Source organism: Martes martes (genome assembly GCF_963455335.1).
Source record: "Martes martes genome assembly, chromosome: 8".
NCBI classification, from domain to species: domain Eukaryota; kingdom Metazoa; phylum Chordata; class Mammalia; order Carnivora; family Mustelidae; genus Martes; species Martes martes.
Window position 1 is genome coordinate 93,181,017 of NC_137895.1, and position 18,118 is coordinate 93,199,134.

General features: G+C 50.5%; 1 protein-coding gene across 1 annotated transcript; it reads right to left on the reverse strand.

Moving 5' to 3' along the window:
- Window positions 1-570: 570 nt before the first annotated feature.
- On the reverse strand, window positions 571-13,141 carry AVIL (advillin). Its single transcript, XM_080810922.1, has 16 exons — window positions 13,046-13,141; window positions 12,846-12,956; window positions 12,346-12,548; window positions 11,674-11,752; window positions 11,469-11,567; window positions 10,669-10,822; window positions 10,458-10,558; window positions 9,827-9,964; window positions 9,563-9,721; window positions 8,366-8,545; window positions 6,806-6,951; window positions 6,433-6,577; window positions 4,845-5,033; window positions 4,139-4,207; window positions 2,551-2,667; window positions 571-1,194 (listed from the first exon to the last, which is right to left on the reverse strand). The coding sequence occupies exons 1-16, from the start codon at window positions 13,124-13,126 to the stop codon at window positions 1,081-1,083; spliced, it is 2,085 nt and encodes a 694-aa protein (XP_080667048.1). The 5' UTR covers window positions 13,127-13,141; the 3' UTR covers window positions 571-1,080.
- Between the last annotated feature and the right edge of the window lie 4,977 nt (window positions 13,142-18,118).

Below are 18,118 nucleotides of genomic sequence, written 5' to 3' on the forward strand. Positions count from 1 at the left end.
GCCTTACTGAAGGGGCCACCAGTATCTGGGAGGACAGACGTAAGCCGTTGGGCTGCTGCTTCCTTCAGCCAAGACCTATCATGGTAACCCTAAAATGTTGAACCCCGTTGATCTTAATGCTTCTGTGACCCTGCACACTTTGTGATGCCTTGGACAGCGCTTCTCTCCTGGGATGTTCCCCAATACGTTACTTCTGCCACATGGATTCCTTGGGAGCTGTTGACTCAAATTTTGAGCTGTCTGGAAAATGTGGTTCATGTGTTGCTGTCTATGGCGTGCTTTGAAGGCTCTCCGCTGTGGTGTGCTCACTGGTTCTGGCCTCGTTACTGAAATTAACAACACATGGCCCTATTTCTCTTTTGGATAATGGGGTAGAGATGGGTGGGGACTGAGGTTTCCTGGACAGCTGTAAGGCAGATTTTGGCATTCTTGTGCCAGAAACAGGACGTACAGTGGTCCAGTTACCCAGAGAACTCACTCAGCAGTGCCTCTTGCCTACCCCAGTACGGAGACGTTTCTCCCTGCATCACAAAATAATTACCATAATAGGCAAACCCCAAATACTGAACTACATTTGCTCATACAGATACTTTTATTTGAAAAGTTAAAAATCTCTGGTACATACAGATCTGGGCATTTGGATTTTGCCCTTGGGTTAGATAATGGAAATACCTTTAGTGATTGGTGGGTTAAATAGATTTTGCAAACACCGATCTTAACAATTTAAAACAACCTTATGTCCTTGCCCCATTATTAAACGCTTTAAACTTAGCTGTTTTTTTTTTTTTCCCCTTTTCTGACTTCTCTGACTTCTCTGGATTCTTGCAGTTGTGGTGCTTTCTGCTGAGACTTTAGCTGGAAGGCCACAAAAATCAGAAAGTGGGTAGTTAACAGTTTAGGTCTATAACAACTACGGAAGCAGGGGTGAGAAAGATGGAGAACATGCTGTGATTTGCAGACCTTACTGTATCTAAGTTAAGTAGTTGGCTATTAGGCAGAAATTGGTAGATGAATTCTTTCCTGTTACTGGCTCTTTCTGCTCTCTTCTGTGGTCTTTCAATAGACATATAGCTTCTTGCCTTAGAAAAGCCCCTTCTCTTTCTTCATTTGGAGTTGCTTCCAGCCAGGCAGAGCAGCAAATTGCCCTCTTGTGATGCCAAACACAGAAATAAAATCCTGTTCAGAGAGGTAATTCTAAGAGAGAAAACAGACTCTAGTTAGGAAGACATGGCACCCATCAATGACAACAGGGTGGGGGAAGGTGGAGCCAAGAGAGCATCTCTGAAGGGGGAAGGAGAAGGAATTTTTCAGAAAGGGTGTAATGCACTTAAATTATTCACTGGAGGGTTCTTGGGTTGTGGAGTCCCATTTTGGCCTGAGTAGAAGCTGACCAGATTTGCTGCTCTCGTATCCCACCTGGTACCAGTTTTTTGCCAGAAGAACAAGAATTGGGTTATATATGATGAATCCTAGACATCAGGTTTTGGCTGAATGGAGAACTAAATTGAGAGTTGGTTTTCCTTGCCTCGTGCCCTTATCTACCATTTTTTATTCAGACATTTTTGAATGCATGATCACGTGGATCTTGTTCAGAACATAAAATTCTCCTAACATTTATTTATTGACGCTTACTGAATAAGTTGCTGTCTGAGTAAAATTATTAAGATATGGCTTCTGTTTTCAAGAAAGTTGTAGTCCAGATCCTTAAGAGTTGGTTAGCTAAGACACTGTACAAAACCCAGAGATCCTTCCCAAATCAATTCCTTCAAGGGGAAAATTAGTGCATTCATTCAATATCAAAGTGCTAATTCATTTAACCAAAACTTCAAGAGTGCATACTATATGACAGTCACTGTTTTAGGTGCTGAAAAGCGGAGAACATGGAGGTAAACAAGACAGAGAAGGTCCTTGCTCTTAAGCAGTGTTAGGGTGGTCAGGGAGGACTGTCTGGGGGGAGGCAGCTTCGGAGCCAGGACCTGACCTCTGTGATGATCCGTGAGGAGGGTCTCAGGAGGTGTAAAGGCTCAAAGGCTGGGATGGAGTGTGTTTAAGACAGAAAGGGAGCCCCTGGCTAGAGGGTGGCGAGTAGAGGTCTATGAGATGACATCAGAGAGGCGGGTACGGGCCAGATTGTGTAGAGCCACGGAGGCCACAGAAAGGATTCTAGATTCTTTTCTGTTTGCAGTGGGAAGCCTTTGGAGGTGTTTTGAACAGAACAGTTTTGTCTGCTTTAAAAGCTTATTGGCTGTTATGCGGGGGGAGAACTGATGGTTGGGACAGGGGTGGAAGCTGGTTGGGGGACTTCTGCAGTAGTCTGTGATGGCTGGACAGGAGAGAGACAGGGAGGAATGGACAGAGGCTAGCTGATGGACTGATGTGGGAGGTGAGGAAAAAAGGAGTCCTGGGTTTTTGTCTTGAGCTACTGGGTAGCTCAGATGTCTGTTGCGGGGCCAGCAATGTGCCAGAGCTGTCCTAGGCCACGTGCCGAGATGGGTGCTTCCCTCGTGGAGAGCTCCACTCCCAGTAGATACAGTTCCTTTAGCCACTCACCTCCTTTTTGGCAGGGTTCACATCCTCAGGCAGCTCCTGATTTTGATTTTTCAACAGGACTTCTAGAGGGTAATATTTTGGCTCAGAATTCAGGGAGAGGGTTGCATTCCTCATGTCCTAGGTAAGATAAGAACGTAGGCAGGATGAAAGACTGTTCAGGGTCTGTGCAGTTCAAGTTCTGTGTGCATAATATTTAATATTTTGGCTGATACCACTGTCCCCTTTGTGATCATCTTTTAGAGCAATGATTCCCTAAAGCTGGCTGCCTGTCAGAATCATCTGGGACTCTAAAATATTCAGATTTTGGGGTCAGATCTTGGGAAAGCTGATTCAGTGAGTCTAGGGTAAATCCTGTATAAGCAGTTGGGCTTAATGCTGTGCTTAAATCTCATTTCAGTACTGTGATCACAGACCTTCTTTTGGGCCGGTGTTTAGGCTCTCCATTTCCAGCCTTTAAATGACTTCAAATAGAAGTCATCCTATTGTTAAACGCATTTTAAAGATACTACCTGGCCATTAGCTTTGGAATCCGGAGTTTGTAGAGCACAAAGGATGGAGCCCAGATGGCTTGGTGCCCACTACAATGCGTTCATCCTAAGGCTAAAGAGCTGTTGGCTTCCTGGCCAGAGGCTGCACTTCTTTTCACCATTGGAGTAGAGGCAATGCCTGTGTTTTTGTGGACTTCACAGTCAGAAACTGGTAAGCACATTGTTTGGCTTAGAAGCTTCTCCTTTTTTTTTTAAATTTTATTTATTTATTTGACAGAGAGAGAGATCACAGGTAGGCAGAGAGGTAGGCAGAGAGGGGTGGGGAGGAAGCAGGCTCCCCGCTGAGCAGAGAGCCCGATGCAGGGCCTGATCCCAGGACCCTGAGATCATGACCTGAGCCAAAGGCAGAGGCTTTAACCCACCAAGCCACCCTGTCACCCCTAGAAGCTTCTTATTTATTGAAAAATACTACTAGTCAGTTTAGTCTGTCCTGAATGATGGAACTGAATAATAAAATTAGTTTTTGTATGTTTGTTTTTTAGCTTAAACAAACATTTATTTCTCATAGTTCTGGAGGCTTAGAAGCCCAAGATTAAGGTGTCCGCTTCCTGGCTTGTGGGTAGCATTTTCCCAATGTGTCCTCAAATGGCAGAGAGCAAGACAGCAAGTGCTCATAGCGCTCCCTTTAAGGGCACTAATTCCGCCCTAAAGACCCCACCTCCTCATACCATCACATTAGGGGCTAGGGGCTCAACATACAAATTTTGGAAGACAAAATCATTCAGTCCATAAAACTAGGTGATTCCTAGGTTATAATTATTTATATTTATGTTTAAATATAAATGTATATGATATATATTAGATACTTATTTTTAAGCAGCAAGTCTATTCTAAATTCTGGAAGGCAATAAAACGAGGCCTTCCAAATGGATTTTGATTTTGAGTCCTGCTCAAATCCTCAAATCCGAATAGCCCACTAGAGTGATACTAAGGAGGACATGATAGGGTTTCGCCTGTGCTGTGTCTGTAGCGTTTACGGTTTCTCCCTGGCTCCGGCTGCCCGTGTGACTTGCTTCTGTCCAAGAGCAAATGCAACTCACAGCAGTGATTCTCGTGATAGCAGCGGCATCTCCCAGCTCTTTTTTTAACTGTTCATAGGATTTTCCTGCCTGAAACAAGAGACAAGACAGGATGAGGTGCTGCTTTCAGGGGGAGGGACATCTCAGGCCTCGTCTACCCTTGAGGAAAGCAAAGTAGCTGGGAAATCAGAAGACATTGCAGGGCTAAGCAGAAAAGAAAATACCCCTTTCTGGGTCCACGCCAGGTCGGAAGGTCCTTCAACCTGATCTGCATTCTCTGCTGTGTTCCCTAATCCTCCATACAAGACCGAAGAAGACAGAGCAGTTGACTAGGAGTCAGAAAACCTGGCTTTTTCCTAATTGTGACTTTGGACAAATCCCTTTCCTCTAAGCTTCCACCTTTTTAACATGGGAAGCAATGTTTGCCCCAGCTGTCAGGGCGGTTGTAAAGCTCAGAAAGGAGATGTGTGTGGATAAACTCTCTCAACCTTTGGTTACTTCCACACACAGCTTAGTCCTGAGACAAGCTGTGAATTCTCTAACTGGACTTAGTGCCATGGTGGGCAGAAAAGAGAAGGAAAGTATAAATCAAGGGAGTGGAGGAGGGTGGGGGAAATGTGGTCCTGGATTTATTCAGCCTTTGAGGCAGTACCCCACCTGCCCACTGAGCTATTCGTGCTGAGCTCCCAGGCAGTAGGGAGGTCTCCCCCATTCTCTCCGTTCTTACGCTCCAAATATGAGGGTCCCAGGCCAAGAACCAGCCTGTGAAGATGGGAGGCTCAAAACCCTGTTTGATGATCAGGATCGGTGTGTCGGCATCCCGGCCACTGGGGTGAGTATGCAGGTACTCCTGGGCTGTGGCAAGGGCTTTCTCCTTCTCTGTGGCATTGGCCTCAGCCCCAATCCACAGGAACACCTGTTGTGGTAGAGGGGGCGTCTTAATGGGCTTTTAGCAAGGACTAAGTACTAAGTGCCCTTCCTTTCCCTGCTCAGCGAACCACAGCCTCAGAGAACTTTCCCAGCCTCATTTGTTCAGCAGAGAGAAAGGTTTTTCCCAGAATCAGCTTGGTGTTCATGATGTTAATTAAACACGTATCTCCTAAATCTACATGTCCAGTCCTGAGCTCTCGCTGAACTTCAGGTTCCTGAACTCAGCTTCTTGCAAGATACCACCTCCCCCCACTACTGGCTGTCTCTAGGAAGCTCAAACAGAACCCCCAAATGTAGCTCTTCTTTTCTAGACTTGTGTCTGTGTCTCCATTCTTGGTCAATGCCATCCACCCAGTCACCAAGGGCAGTAACATGGGAGCCATCCTCGATGCCCCTGTACTCAGCGAGTCACCAAGGCCAGCTGTTTCCCTCCTATACATTTGTCATATGTGTCACCATTCCCTCCATCGTGACCCCACTGCCCCTGTGCAGCCCGAGGTGGCCCTTATTCCTCTTATTTGACTGTTATGGTGCTCTCCTGACTGGCCTCCCAGTACACATTCTTCGGTCGTTTCCCCCGGTCCCTCCTCTCCCACACTTTGCAGGGTGATCTGTCAAAAGCACAGGGACCGTGTCATTCACCTGCTTTCCATAGCTTTCCACAATAAAATTCAAACTTGACATGGTAGGTAAGGCTCATACCTACTTCCTAGCTTCATCTCGAACTCTTTTCCTCTATCTTATGGTCTGATGATATTGTCGGTAGTTCCCTGTATACTAGACTATTCCATGCCTTGCTTTTTACTTGTGCGATTTCCTTTGCCCAGGATGCTCTCTCTACCTGATTAATGCCCACTCGTCCTTTGAGGTTCAGCCTGGAAGCCATCTGCTCCAGGAAGTCTTCTCTGAACCCCTCAAGTATGTTGAGTGCCCCTAATTTGTGCTCCCATGGCACCATACCTCCATCATAGCAAAATGAGATTTTTCTGTCCAGCTCCTCCATCAGCCTGTCGACTCTGAGAGCAGGGCCCCTTCACCTTGGTGACCCTACCCCCACCACGGTCACTGAAGCACGAAGGAAGTGCTGAGTATGTTTGCTGAGCTGAGCTGAGGAAAATAGGGTGTTAGGGAGCGGTTGCCTTGGAGATTTCCCCTTTAGGGCCCTATATTCCCTAAGAGGCCCATTGCTGAGTGTGGAGCCTGTCGCTGTCTCTTCTAAGAAAAAAAAAGTGCATGATGATAAGATGGACTGATTTCCCCAGGGAGGTCAGTTTTAAACAAGACTCTGTTCTCCCCATCCCTGGCAAAAAAAGGGCTCTTCCTTCGGTTACCACGGACAGATGTTTGGTTTGTCACTTGTTCCAAGCTCTCTGGCTGTGTCTTACCTGGTCCCAGGTATCTAGGAGCATCACATCACCTGGGTTCAGGTCATCCTGGGTGAAGTTTGTGATCTCCGTGACAACGAACCACCCAGTCTTATTGGAACATTCAAAGAGACGGGGCTGCACGTCCAGAATTTCCTGCTGTAGTCTGCAATACAGTCTGTTTAGAGGAACTGAGCTACTGAGAAATCATGTGTTTCTTTAAAATTTAAATTCTAGTTAGTTGACATACACTTCAGTATTGGTTTCAGGGGTAGCGTTCAGTGGTTCATCCAGAAATCAGGGTTTTCAAACTCTAAGGCAACCTAGAGTTTGTGCAGCTCACAAACCCGGGCGGCAGGGGGAGCCCATAGGAGGTGACATCGCGTTCCCATACCTTTTGTCGTCAGCATAGGCAGTTTTCCCTCCCAGCAGGTCCCAGAACTCAGGCGGCTCCTGGCCCTCGGCCACAGCGTCCTCGGTGCCCTCGCAGAGAAGGCTGGCCAGCTCCTTGGCCATCGCCCGCTCATCTCCACTAGACCCCTGAGAGTGGGATGAGGAGAGCACATGTGTTAGTCGCACACAGACACGTTGATGTTGGGGAGGGGGGGCCCTGAGTGTACTTGGATCCGCTACCAGGCCACAGTGGCTCAGGAAAGGGAGCTAGGTTTGGTCTAGTGCTGGGAAAGGAGCAATAGGGAGAGGAAAACAGCGTGGTGGCGAAGAACAGGACTGGACTCTGAAACCCACAGTGGATGTTGGTCAGAGGCCCCTTTGTTTCACCTTCAGTTGGAATCTCAGCACCTCCTTTTGATTTTTTTTTTTAAGAGAAAAAATTTAAATTTATTCTTTAAATTACATTCAAGAAAATTCACTCTTGTTGGTGTACCACTCTACGAGTCTTGACCAACACAGAGAATCATGGTACGGCCCTCAAAATGCAGCTAGAGAACACTGCCTCAGCCCTGCCAAAATTCCCTCAGGCTACTCCCCCTTTGTCTTCAGACCCTCCCCAAATCCTTAACCTCTGGCAACCACCAATCTGTCCTCCGTCACTGCAGTCTGCATTTTCTGGAATGCTATAATTGGAATCAGACACTAGATAGCCTCTGAGTTTGGCTTCCTTCACTTAGCAGAGGACATTTGAGATTCACCCTTGTTGTGAGGATCAACAGCTCTTTTCTTCGTGTTGTTGAGTAGCAGCCTACCATAGGAATATACCACTGTTTTTTCATTCTTCATTTGGATTGCTTCCAATTTTGGGTCATGATGAATAAAGGTGCCATGTATATTTGTGTGAAGGTAGATTTTTCTTTCTCATGGGTAATAAATGCCTAGGCATGGGATTGCTGGATCATAGGTGTGTGTTTTATAAGAAACCATCAAATCATTTCCCAAAGGCTGGATCTGCATTCCTGCCAGCAATGCCCGAGAGTCCCGGCCTCCTCACCTGCACTTGATATTGTCAATTTTTTTTTTTTAGACATTCTGCTAGGCATATGACAGCATCTCTGTGGTTTCCACAAGCATTGCCTGATGACTATGGTGCAGAGCATTTTCCTTGTCCAGTTCTCTTTTGTAAGACAATTTTGGTAAAACAATTTGTAAAACAAATCTGGCGTTTAGTGTAGATGCACTCTGAATGGACAAAATCACATTTTTAGTGTTTGTGTTCAATGTTAATGCCTGTCCTATTACAATCCAGTGAACTGGCATGGAAGATTGACTTATCCAGCCTCTCTCTGTGTAGAAGTTTATTGATCATCTCCTGGGCATGAGCAATGCTGTCAGTGAGTTTCTAATCCTGGGGAATGCTGGCAGATCCTTTAGGAAAAGACTGATCTTCTTGAGGACTGCTCCAGCCTACCTCTTAATTCCTTTACCCTTGCTGACAGGGAGGTGGGCATAGGTCTGGTCTCTAGTGGGCTGATGTGTCCCCTAGGCCTGGCCGTCTTACCTTGCCGTACCACAGGTAGTGCTCTGCCTGGGTCCGCAGCAGAAAGACATCATTGGAGTTTAGGGAGGAGGCAAAGGCTGGAACCTCTACCGCTTTGGTGTTAGATTTGTCATTTCCTTGGATCTGGAAGAGCCTTACTGGTGGATCAGGCTCAGCATTTCCTTTTCTGGAAGTCCCACCCTAGAGAGAAGGAGAAAAGCCAAATCTGGTTCTAAGGGGCACTGTGTGTACAGAGCACTGGGCTAGCCATTGTAAAGATTACGGATGAATTTAACCCTGCCTTTGACCTTGGGGAGCTCCCATGCCAACAGGGAGAGGTCAGGTGAGCTGGAATTATGGTACCAATAATATTAGCTCTCATTCTGAGACTTTTATTATATACTAGACTCTGTGGCTGGTGCCTTACCCGTATCATTTTGTGGAACCTCATAATAACTGTGAAATAGGTATTTATTTTTAAAGATTTATTTATTTATTTGAGAGAGAGCACGAGAGATAGTGCATGTGCTCCTGACCACGAGGAGGGGCAGAGGGAAAGAGAGAGAGGGAGAATCCCAAGCAGATTCCCTGCTGAGTGTGGAGCCTGATGTGGGGCTCTATCTCCCAGGACCAAGATAATGACCTGAGCTGAAATCGAGAGTCAGACCCCTTAACTGACTGAGCCACCCAGGCACCCCTGAAGTAGGTGTTTTTTATCCTATGGTACAGATGGGAAAACTGAGGCTTTGCAACCTGGTGAATAAATGACAAGACTAGGACTTACCCACAGGCTGTGTAATATCAAGCATATGACATTACACATTCCTGGTATTGCTTCCACGAGGGGCTCCATGGAAGAAGTGGGACTTGAATTTGAAGGGGCACATCCAAGGGTGGGGCTGGACAGGGCTGTGGCACACGTGAGGTCTAATGGGGAGACCCCTTTCACTAGGGTGGGGAGTGTGGGTTAGGGCTCTGAGAGTAACACACCTACATGGGTAATACGGGTCAGATTGTGAAAGACTTGAACGTTAGCTAGGCAGAGTTTGGACTTGAAGCCCTGGGCAGCTGGGATTCCCGGGAATGTCTCAGAGAGGTTAACCTTCTCGTCTGTGTCTATCCCCAGCTCTGGTCTCCGTCCCTTCTCTCCTATACGGAGACTGACTTACTCGTCTGAGTATTCCTGCTCCTGGCTTCACTTTATCTGAGGGGTCTCACCTCAAAGATAACCAGCTTCCCTTTGAAGATGGCCATGAAGTGGCGGGGCTCCTTCCCCATGGCAACTCGGACCTGCACAGGCGCCCCGTCGAACTGCTGATCCACTTCCACTGCCTGGTATGCTGAGGCCGTCAGCTCGTCCTTTGAGGCGTGGCGGCCCTGCAGGGGTGAGAGGGGAGTAGTGGGCCCCGGCTACCCCTTGCCCCTGCCTGGTGCCCGGAGGAAGCATGGGGATCCCAAGTTCAGAGCCTGCATCAGGCCTACCTGCCAGATATACAGGATGTAGTGTGGCTTCCCATGAACCTCGTACGTGTAGAGAACCAGATAGCAGTCTCCCCCATAAAAAAAGCCGTACCACTGATGCTCCACGGGGACCAGCTCCAGGTTTTCAATCCTCCAGACCTGGACACAGAAGAAGACGCAATTTCCCAGAGATGGGGTCCCTATTTGAAGACATGGCCGCCTGAAGGGAACGAGAACCCAGGCGGGTGAGGCCCTAACATCCACCCACAGCACAGCTTCCCCCTCTGGTTCTTCTTTCCCAGTTGTGAGGGCTTTTCCCGCTTGCAGTTTGCATGATTTGAATCCCGAGGAGAGCTGGGTCATTCCAGCTCAGGTGCATCCCCGCCATGGCTCTGAGGTAATTTGACTGTTTCTGCCAGTGAAGTCATTGATAGCCTGCGGTGGGGGTGGTGGGGGGTAGCAGCCTCTCACTTCCCTGAGGGGTGGTGGGAAAGTGTGGCAGACTGCGGCCACCCCTGAGAGAGGACTCCTGAGTTCCCAGAGGTGAAACCGAAAGCAAAGCGGAGCAGAGTCACCGGCTCCTCCAGCCTCTCCAGCAACACAGCTAGGAGGGCCGCAGCTGCCCGCCCTGAGATGCGCATCCCTGACTTACCTCAACTTTCCCGTTGCCCTCGTCCACCATTCTTTCCTGGGCTGCGACCTCGGTCTTGGTGTGCAGCAAAGTCACATCAAATTTATCCTGGAAAACTTTCGCTGCAGAGGAGGGGTTGGGAGAAGCCAGGTGAGTGAAGAACGTCTGTGCCTGCCTTTCTAGAGAGTCCCTGCCGTGGGAAGGCCACCGGGGGAGCAGTCTCTTGTCTCACCGATTTTACCGACACCAAAAGTTTTCCCCAGACCCACGGTCTTGTCCTTCCCTGACCACTTCTGGAACAGCTGCTTGAACATGGCCGACTCAGCACCGTCGTTGATGGTCTCCACGTTGGTGCTGCCGGGGTAGCCCTTCATCTGGATGAAGTGCTGAAGACACCCCCCCACCCCGAAAGGCAGGTCAGTCAGGGAAGGCACTGGGTTCTTTGCTTGTCTGGTGACTCGCCCCTTGGAAGCCAGCTGGTGGGATTGCCCCCTTGTGGGAGCCGGAGTCAGATGCTAACTCACTCATGTCTAGGCACCAAGTTACCTGCCTCAGGGAAAGGACTGAGGGGAATACTTGCCTATCTCTGGCTTATTATTATTATTATTATTTTTGCAAGATCCTCTATACTGTGTACCTGCCGCACTCATGCACTCCACTGATTCTGTGCCACATTCATTTGTTCATTTACTGCTGTGTAAGTGCATCCTGCTGGGTTCACCTGCATAGCTCCGGACAGCACCGTTGAGGACAGGGCTGTTGCCCCTGAGGTGATACCCCTTCAGCCATGTCTACTGAGCAGGTGCAGGCACCAGGTACCGTTCTAAGCTCCTTACAAACGTTACTGACCTCTCAGAACAACCCAGGAGTTGTCTCTCAAACCTGGATTTATCCCCAGATTGTGGGTTTGACTGAAGTCCGTGTATGTAATGGTGAGGTTGTAAGCCCAAGTGCCTCGTCTGGCTCTCTGGACACATCTGACATGGTCCTGACAGAATTCTGTGGACAATACCGCACAGCTGTAGCTCCTACCAGGGCTTTAGACATGGCTGTCTGTTTCTCGGTCTTCGTGGCTCCTCTTCCCTTCCACACATAGATCTTGGTTCCACTTTGGTCTAAGATGTAGCAGTCCTGAAGCGGGCAGGGATAGAGGTGGTTACTGCCAATCAGGACCATAAGGAAGATCTCTGAAGCCAGGTCTGGCTGCAGAAGCCGCACCCACCCACACTTTACTCACGTCATGGTTCAGTAAGTCCTGGACCAGTGGCCTTGTCGCTACCTCTGTGACCGCCAGCTGCCCAGCGGAGTCCGAGACACTGGAAAAGGGGAGAAATTAGCCTGTGCCTTCTCTTCTGCAAAGCATCTTGCAGTCAATTTGGTATTTTGTTGGCTTCGTTTCAGTAGTCTCTGGGTGAAGTTTGACCTCTTATGACAGGCGTGGCTTGAATGCAGACAGGAGTGTGATGGATTCTGTTCTTGGGAGGACACTTAGGTGCATCTCTCTCCAGAACATGATCTCCTCCACATCCCTGGGCATGGATAGACCCATATAAAGGAAGAGTGTCCTCAAGAGACCAGGAAGTGTTGCTGACAAGAACAGGAGATAGCTGCCTCCTGGAGTGGGGAACACTGAGCTCCTTCTGAAAGCTGCTTTTGAAAAGGATTAAAGGAAAACCAGATGCCTGGGGATACCTGGGTAGTTCAGTCTGCTTTCGGCTCTGCTTGGGTCAGGATCTCAGGGTTCTGGGATCGAGCCACCTCCCTCTGTGTGTGTGCATGTGCATGTGCACTCTCTCTCTCAGATAAATACATAAAATCCCAAGATAAAGCCAGATGCCTGTACCCAAAGTGAGGAGCCAAAGCACCCGCTACCCCAGCTCCCAGCCAGCAGCCAGGTTCAGTTACTCACTGATACAACATGATGTTTGATTTCTGCTGCTGATCTATGATCTCATCGGGCACGGCAGGCTTGATAACAGAGCGCCGGCCGAGGGTGTCCTGAAGGACCTTCATCAGCTCCGGGCTGGCTGCCTCCTTGTCTCCCTCGATCACACCTATCTCAGCACGGCCCCCTCGTTCCCTGTCCCGGATATCCTTTGCCAGAAGCATAGCCTGTCAAAGAAGCCCAAGGAAGCACTCAGTCCCGCTGGGCACCCCCCGGCACTTGCTGGCTTCGGGGGGGAGTGACCTGGGTCCCAGACACAGGAGTTATTCTGTGGCTTAAGACCCTGGGGTGAGTCACAGACTTAGGCACTTGGCCTGTCTCTGAAACAGATTCTGCTCCAAGGCAGGGGTCTGTCATCTCATGGGAGTCAGCAAGGAAGGAAGACAGAAAAGGCAACTGAGAGAGTGCGCGCCCCATGAGTGGGCCTGAGGGAGAGAAGGTGCCGAGACTGGGAAGAACCGTACCTTGAGTCGCTCTCCGCTGTTGCTCTCTGGGCCATTCCACTGGATGATGACCTTCCCAAGGTCCAGCAAGAAGACATCGCCTTGGTTAAAACTGTCCCAGCTCATTTCCACCTGTGGACAAGGAGACGTCGTTCAGGAGGAATTCTGAAGTACCTGGTGGGGAGGCTCCGGGCCTAGGACCGAGGGTGGGCAGGGCTTACCTCCGTGGCCCTGATGTTTCTTTTCCCCTTCACATGTAAGAGCCGCTTCACGTCGTAGGTGTTGGTCTCCACATGCTTCATCCCGGAGGACACACCCCCCTTCTTGTAGCTGAAGGGATATCCAGATAACCCCCAGTTACTTAGGTGCTAGGGACTGGGGAGACTGGTTAGATAGACGCAGCCTCTGCCCTTGGGGCAGCAGTAAATAAGCAAGGGAAACAGAGCAGGTGGTAACTGCCACCCCAGAAGGAGACTCCATGACAGCCTTTTTGACAGAGCGGTCTGGTCAGTCAAGCTGAAGTATTAGGAGAACTAGTGTTCCAGCACTACGGGGTGGGGACCCCGTAGCATAAGCTTCGTTGGTTCTAGCAACTATCTGAATCTCAGCATGGGACAAGGAGAGGGGCACAGGGAAGCAGTCGTGACACTATGGCCTTAAGACAAACCCGCCCGGGGAGTCCGATCTCCTGGCCCCCAAGTTTCCCCCGACCCCGCCTCCATTCAAGTGTCCCGCACCTGCAGGACGAGCAGAAATCCAGTGGGACATTGGTCTGTGGGCTCTCTGGTGACTCATGGGGCATGCTGTGCCCAGCAGGTCCTCAGTCAGTAAGACTGCCAACCCGGCAAGAAGCGCCTTGGACCAGCCTCAGATCTCTTGAGCTCCTTGGAATTCCTTTTTGTTTTCAATCTCACGTGCAAAGTTTGGAGTTAAACCCCTCGGTTTGTGGAACATTATCACTTTCCTTTCCAAAACCCCTCTCCTGTTTTCAGTATTTATGTATTCCCTCTTCTCTGCATATGCTCTGACATTCCTCTCCCCACCACAGGCACCCCCCTCCAACCATAGAACAACTGCCTTTTTATTTTCATTCGGGTAAATGTGTCCTGTTGTTTTGTGGGTGTGTATTTTTTTTTAAACAAAGTTGGCACTGTTACATATTTCAGGCCCATTTCTTACTTTGGTCACTAAGTACCATGTTTTTAAGGGCTGTCCACTACTCAGCGGGGCATCTGCTCCACGGCCTCCCATTGCCGCCCAGACCCATGCAGTACTTTCCCCTGTCCTGTCTCCCCGTGGGGGCCCTTACGGTGCCTATGGCTTCACACGACCAGTCCTGACACCGCTGTGAACATTCTGGCTCATGAGCCCTTGCGGAGCTGGGTGCATGAGAGGTCCCCTGAGTTATACACCCTGGAGGGGGACTGGCCTCAGTGACAGCACAGTGTCCTGCTCGTGCCATGCTCGTCCTTCCCTCCACCCCCCCCAACCCCGCCTGAGGGGCACTCAGGCTCCTCTTTCCCCACAGCCTTGCTGCTGCTTGCCTCTGCCCTGCCCTCTAGTCTGCCCTTGCTCTGATCTAGGTGGAAGCGATAGCTTTGTTTCGAACTGTGTGATCTGTGTTTCTCTGATTCTTCGTATTCTGATTAGCCTTTTTGGTTTCCTCTTTAGTAAACTGCCATTTATGTCTGAGCTCTGGTGGAGCCAGAGCTCAGACATAAATGGCATAAATACTCACATGATGGCATAAATACTCACATGATGCCCTGCTTGAAGTAGCCGTGGAAGGTGTCAGACTCATGGTACTGGACCTCTCGGTGCTGCACGGGGCTGCCCCCCAGGTAGTCATCCAGCTGCGTGGTGTAGATGGCTGCGCAGGCCTGCTCGTCCTGGGAGGAGTCCTTCCCGATCCAGAAGTGGATGTCCTGGGACAGGAGGCTGCCCACTCTCCGTGTCTGGGGTGTCCAGAGAGATGAGGTCAGGGGCCAGCTCACCCAGCCCCTGCTCTGCTGCTGGCCCCCGGGCTTGGAAGAACACAGCCATGGTGGCTTGTGGCCCACCCCAGGCAGGCTCTGGGTCTCTTTCCCTCTCTGCAGCACCCCTGTCCAGACCTGGTATGTGGCTCAAGCTCCGGCAGGGCCCAGATATCCTCCCGCATTTGGCGAGAGTTGACAGCTTACTGTTCTCTGACTACATGGAGACCCGTGGGGATCTTTTCCAAGCTGAGCCACAGACAGGCCTTGCTGGCCCTTCATGCCCTGCACTGCCGTGCTGACACGGAGCCGAGCTGTCCCTCTGCCTGGCTCTGTCGGCACCGTTCCTGGGTGATACCGTTCCCTCTACTAGAATGAGCACTTGGAGGGCGTGGCCTTGGATTTACCTGGCCTGCCTCCATACCACGTTACCGTGGGGGCTGGGCCCCGGGAGGGAGAGGTGCTGCTTGCCGAGTCCTCCCTGAGGTTTAGACCAAGGGCCCCGTGCCCTAAGAATGGCCTTTGATAGTCAGACTGGAGGCTTGTTCTGTACAACACCGAGGGAGAGTCAAGAGTGATACCAGGAAACGGATTAGCACCAGCAGCAGGCTTCGGTGGAACCCAGGAATGGCTCTCAGGGGAGAAGCTCATGGGAACCAGGGGTGGGGGAGCTCACCGAGAGGATGACGTAGCAGTCCCCCTCATAGAAGTTGCCGTGGGCGCTCAGGGGTACTAGTGCCAGCTCCAGTTTCTGGAAGGACAAGGGCTGTGTATAGTCCACTGCCACCCCCCAGCCTCCCTGTTCTCCATCATTTGGCACAGGTGGCTGGGGAGAGGTAGGGAAGATGTCCCTGCTGATCCTATGGGGCATGGTGGCCAGCCACAGGATTAGCGGGCCCACCCCTCTAGCTTCTGCTGAGCTCTGCCTGCATGGCCCCCAGGCTGAACCTGGGTCCCTGTCTTCACCCCCCGCCCCCCACCACCTGCTTGCTCTCACTATACTGGGAGGAGCCTCGTGAGCTCCTCCAGCCCTTTGCAGGGAGAAGAGCTGTGTCAAATCCCACTCTGAGCAGCTGCACCAGTGTCTCCAACACAGTTTTCCAACCCTGACCTCCCAGAGCCGGGCAAGGGTTACGACTGTGAACGGATCGTGGGGGTCCTGGGGGGCTAGGAGAGGTGAGTGCCCGTGGTGTGTGGGGTTCCATGCCCAGCATTCCGCTTTGGAGTCTGGGGGTGAGGACTTGATGTGTCCCCTGCACATATGGCTTGTCTCAGGAGAGCCATTTGCATGGCCTCAGGGATTTTCATCACTCTCTTCAAGTGACAGACACCTGTAGTCATACTTGTGTATGTATATTCTACATGTGTGTTAAATGTAACAATGTTAAATATACCATAAGTAACTTTTAGTTCCTATTTTGAAATAAACAGGGAGCCTTAAGGGCTCTGGGTTTTAGGCAGCCACCCCTCCCTGGCCTCAGAGCAGGGAGGAGGGGTGCGGGGAGGAGGGTTTCTTACATCAGACAGGTGGAGTTGCCCAGGCTAGGGCTGTTCCCAGCTAGATTGCTGGAACTCAAGGTCAGCCGGAGGAGCTCAAGCCCAGGTGGGAGAAGTGATGAGCAGCACCCTGATCTACGAAGTAACCTCCGTGTCCTCCCCTCCCCCCACCCCACTAACACCTGGCAGGAGCCAGGGTACCCTGTGAAAGACAGGTTCCCTTTTTTTGACAGAAACAGCCAGGCTAGCCCAGGCCCCACCCATTTCTCTAGGGCATTTACTGGAAGTGCAGACTCACTGAGCAGATGGCAGGATAAAGGGCAAGCTTCATTTTGCTTGGAGCCCTGCTTTCCAGGGCTAAAAGCATTTCCTCCACCTGTCACCACCTGCTTCAAGCACCCAGGAGGGGTCAAGGATAGGAAAAGTTGACTCTGAAGTTGCCCCGTTGCTTTTTCCAAAGGCAGGAGACCGAGGGAGTACCAGGGCTGTCGTTTAGCAGACTGGGGTGACCAGAGACCACCCCCACCCAGATCCTGCGTGAGCAGGAAAGTGTGCCTGCAGCCCAGCTCACCTCTATTCTCCAGGTGATGATCCCAGGCTCGTTGCCCACAGCCCTGAAGGCGCTGCTCAGAGACATGGCTCGTGTCTTTCCAGGACTGCAACATCACAGAGTGAGGGGGGGATGATGCCTCTCGCAGCAGGCATCCCTCCAGCTTTTCCCCTAAGTCATTTCCTAGTCTGTCAGTCATCCTGCCACATCCTTGTGGGACACCCTGCACCGTTTCACGGCAGTGGGGGAAATGACTTGTCCAAGTTCCCGAGCCTGGCTGGACTGGGGGGCGCCCCTCCCAGAAAGAAGGTCAGCTTCCCCCTTGCCACTTCCCTTGTCAAGAGCTCTGGTAAAAGCCATGGTTATCTACTGTGCGAGTTCACTTTATGTTATGTCATTTAATTCTTATAAACTGAGTAGATTTTCAGCTTACGTCATAGGCTAGTTGAGGTTCGGAGAGGTTAAATAATTTGCCTGATGTCACACACTAGAGTGAGATCTGTATCTGGCCCTAAAACCTGAGCTTTTAGTCACTTTTAAGTTGTGTAACCCTTCCTAAACTTGTCTGCCTGCAGTAGCACGCGGGAAGAAAAGCTTGTATCAGGGTATCTCCAAGCGGGGCTGCCTTCTCTCATTCGTCCAGTCCGGCTCTGCCCAGGGTCCTCACTTACCAGGTCTGCTGTCAACTCTTTGATTTCCTCTTTAGGCTTTTACTTTCCAGACTTTCTCTTTTAAGGAAACTGTCCTAAAAGTCAAACAGCCCATCTTGCTTTTGTCCTCTGACAAACATATTCCCTGTACCTCCCAGAAGAGGGAAAGTAACATGGCTGAGCGGGGTGTGGCACCGAGTTTGAGGCGCCCCCTGGGTCCCTTCTCACACAGACCTGCAGGAGCTGGTGGTGGGCATGGCCGCCGACAAGGCAGGGTGGGGAGAGGGAGGAAGTGGAGAGAAGTGCGGGAGGATGGGGCACCATCTGTGTTCAAGGCGTGTCTAGGATTAGCAAGGACTTCTACACATTCATGCTCATGGAGCGGCTTTGTATCATCAAAATGCCTGCCAGGTTCTTGCTCTCAAGGAGCTTGCATTCCGGTAATACCTATAACTGATGAAGGCTCTCAAGAGGCATAGGAAAAAAGATGTGCTTAGTGGATTTACATAAAGTAAATAAGCAAACACAAAACCCAAAACACGAACCGCCCAGAAAGGGTTGCACGGAGTTCTGCTATCCAGAGGCATAATGCGCTTTTAAGAGGAGCTTGTTTGGCCACTGATC

Bases quoted from the DNA above. Each gene is read 5' to 3' on its own strand.
- AVIL (XM_080810922.1), bottom strand. From the start codon at position 13,126: ATGAAGCATGTGGAGACCAACACCTACGACGTGAAGCGGCTCTTACAT. The intron at 10,823-11,468 runs GTAGGAGCTACA...GGGTGTCTTCAG, and splicing joins CAGCCATGTCTAAAGCCCTG to CACTTCATCCAGATGAAGGG. The intron at 9,722-9,826 runs GTAGGCCTGATG...TCACCCCTGCAG, and splicing joins ACATCCTGTATATCTGGCAG to GGCCGCCACGCCTCAAAGGA.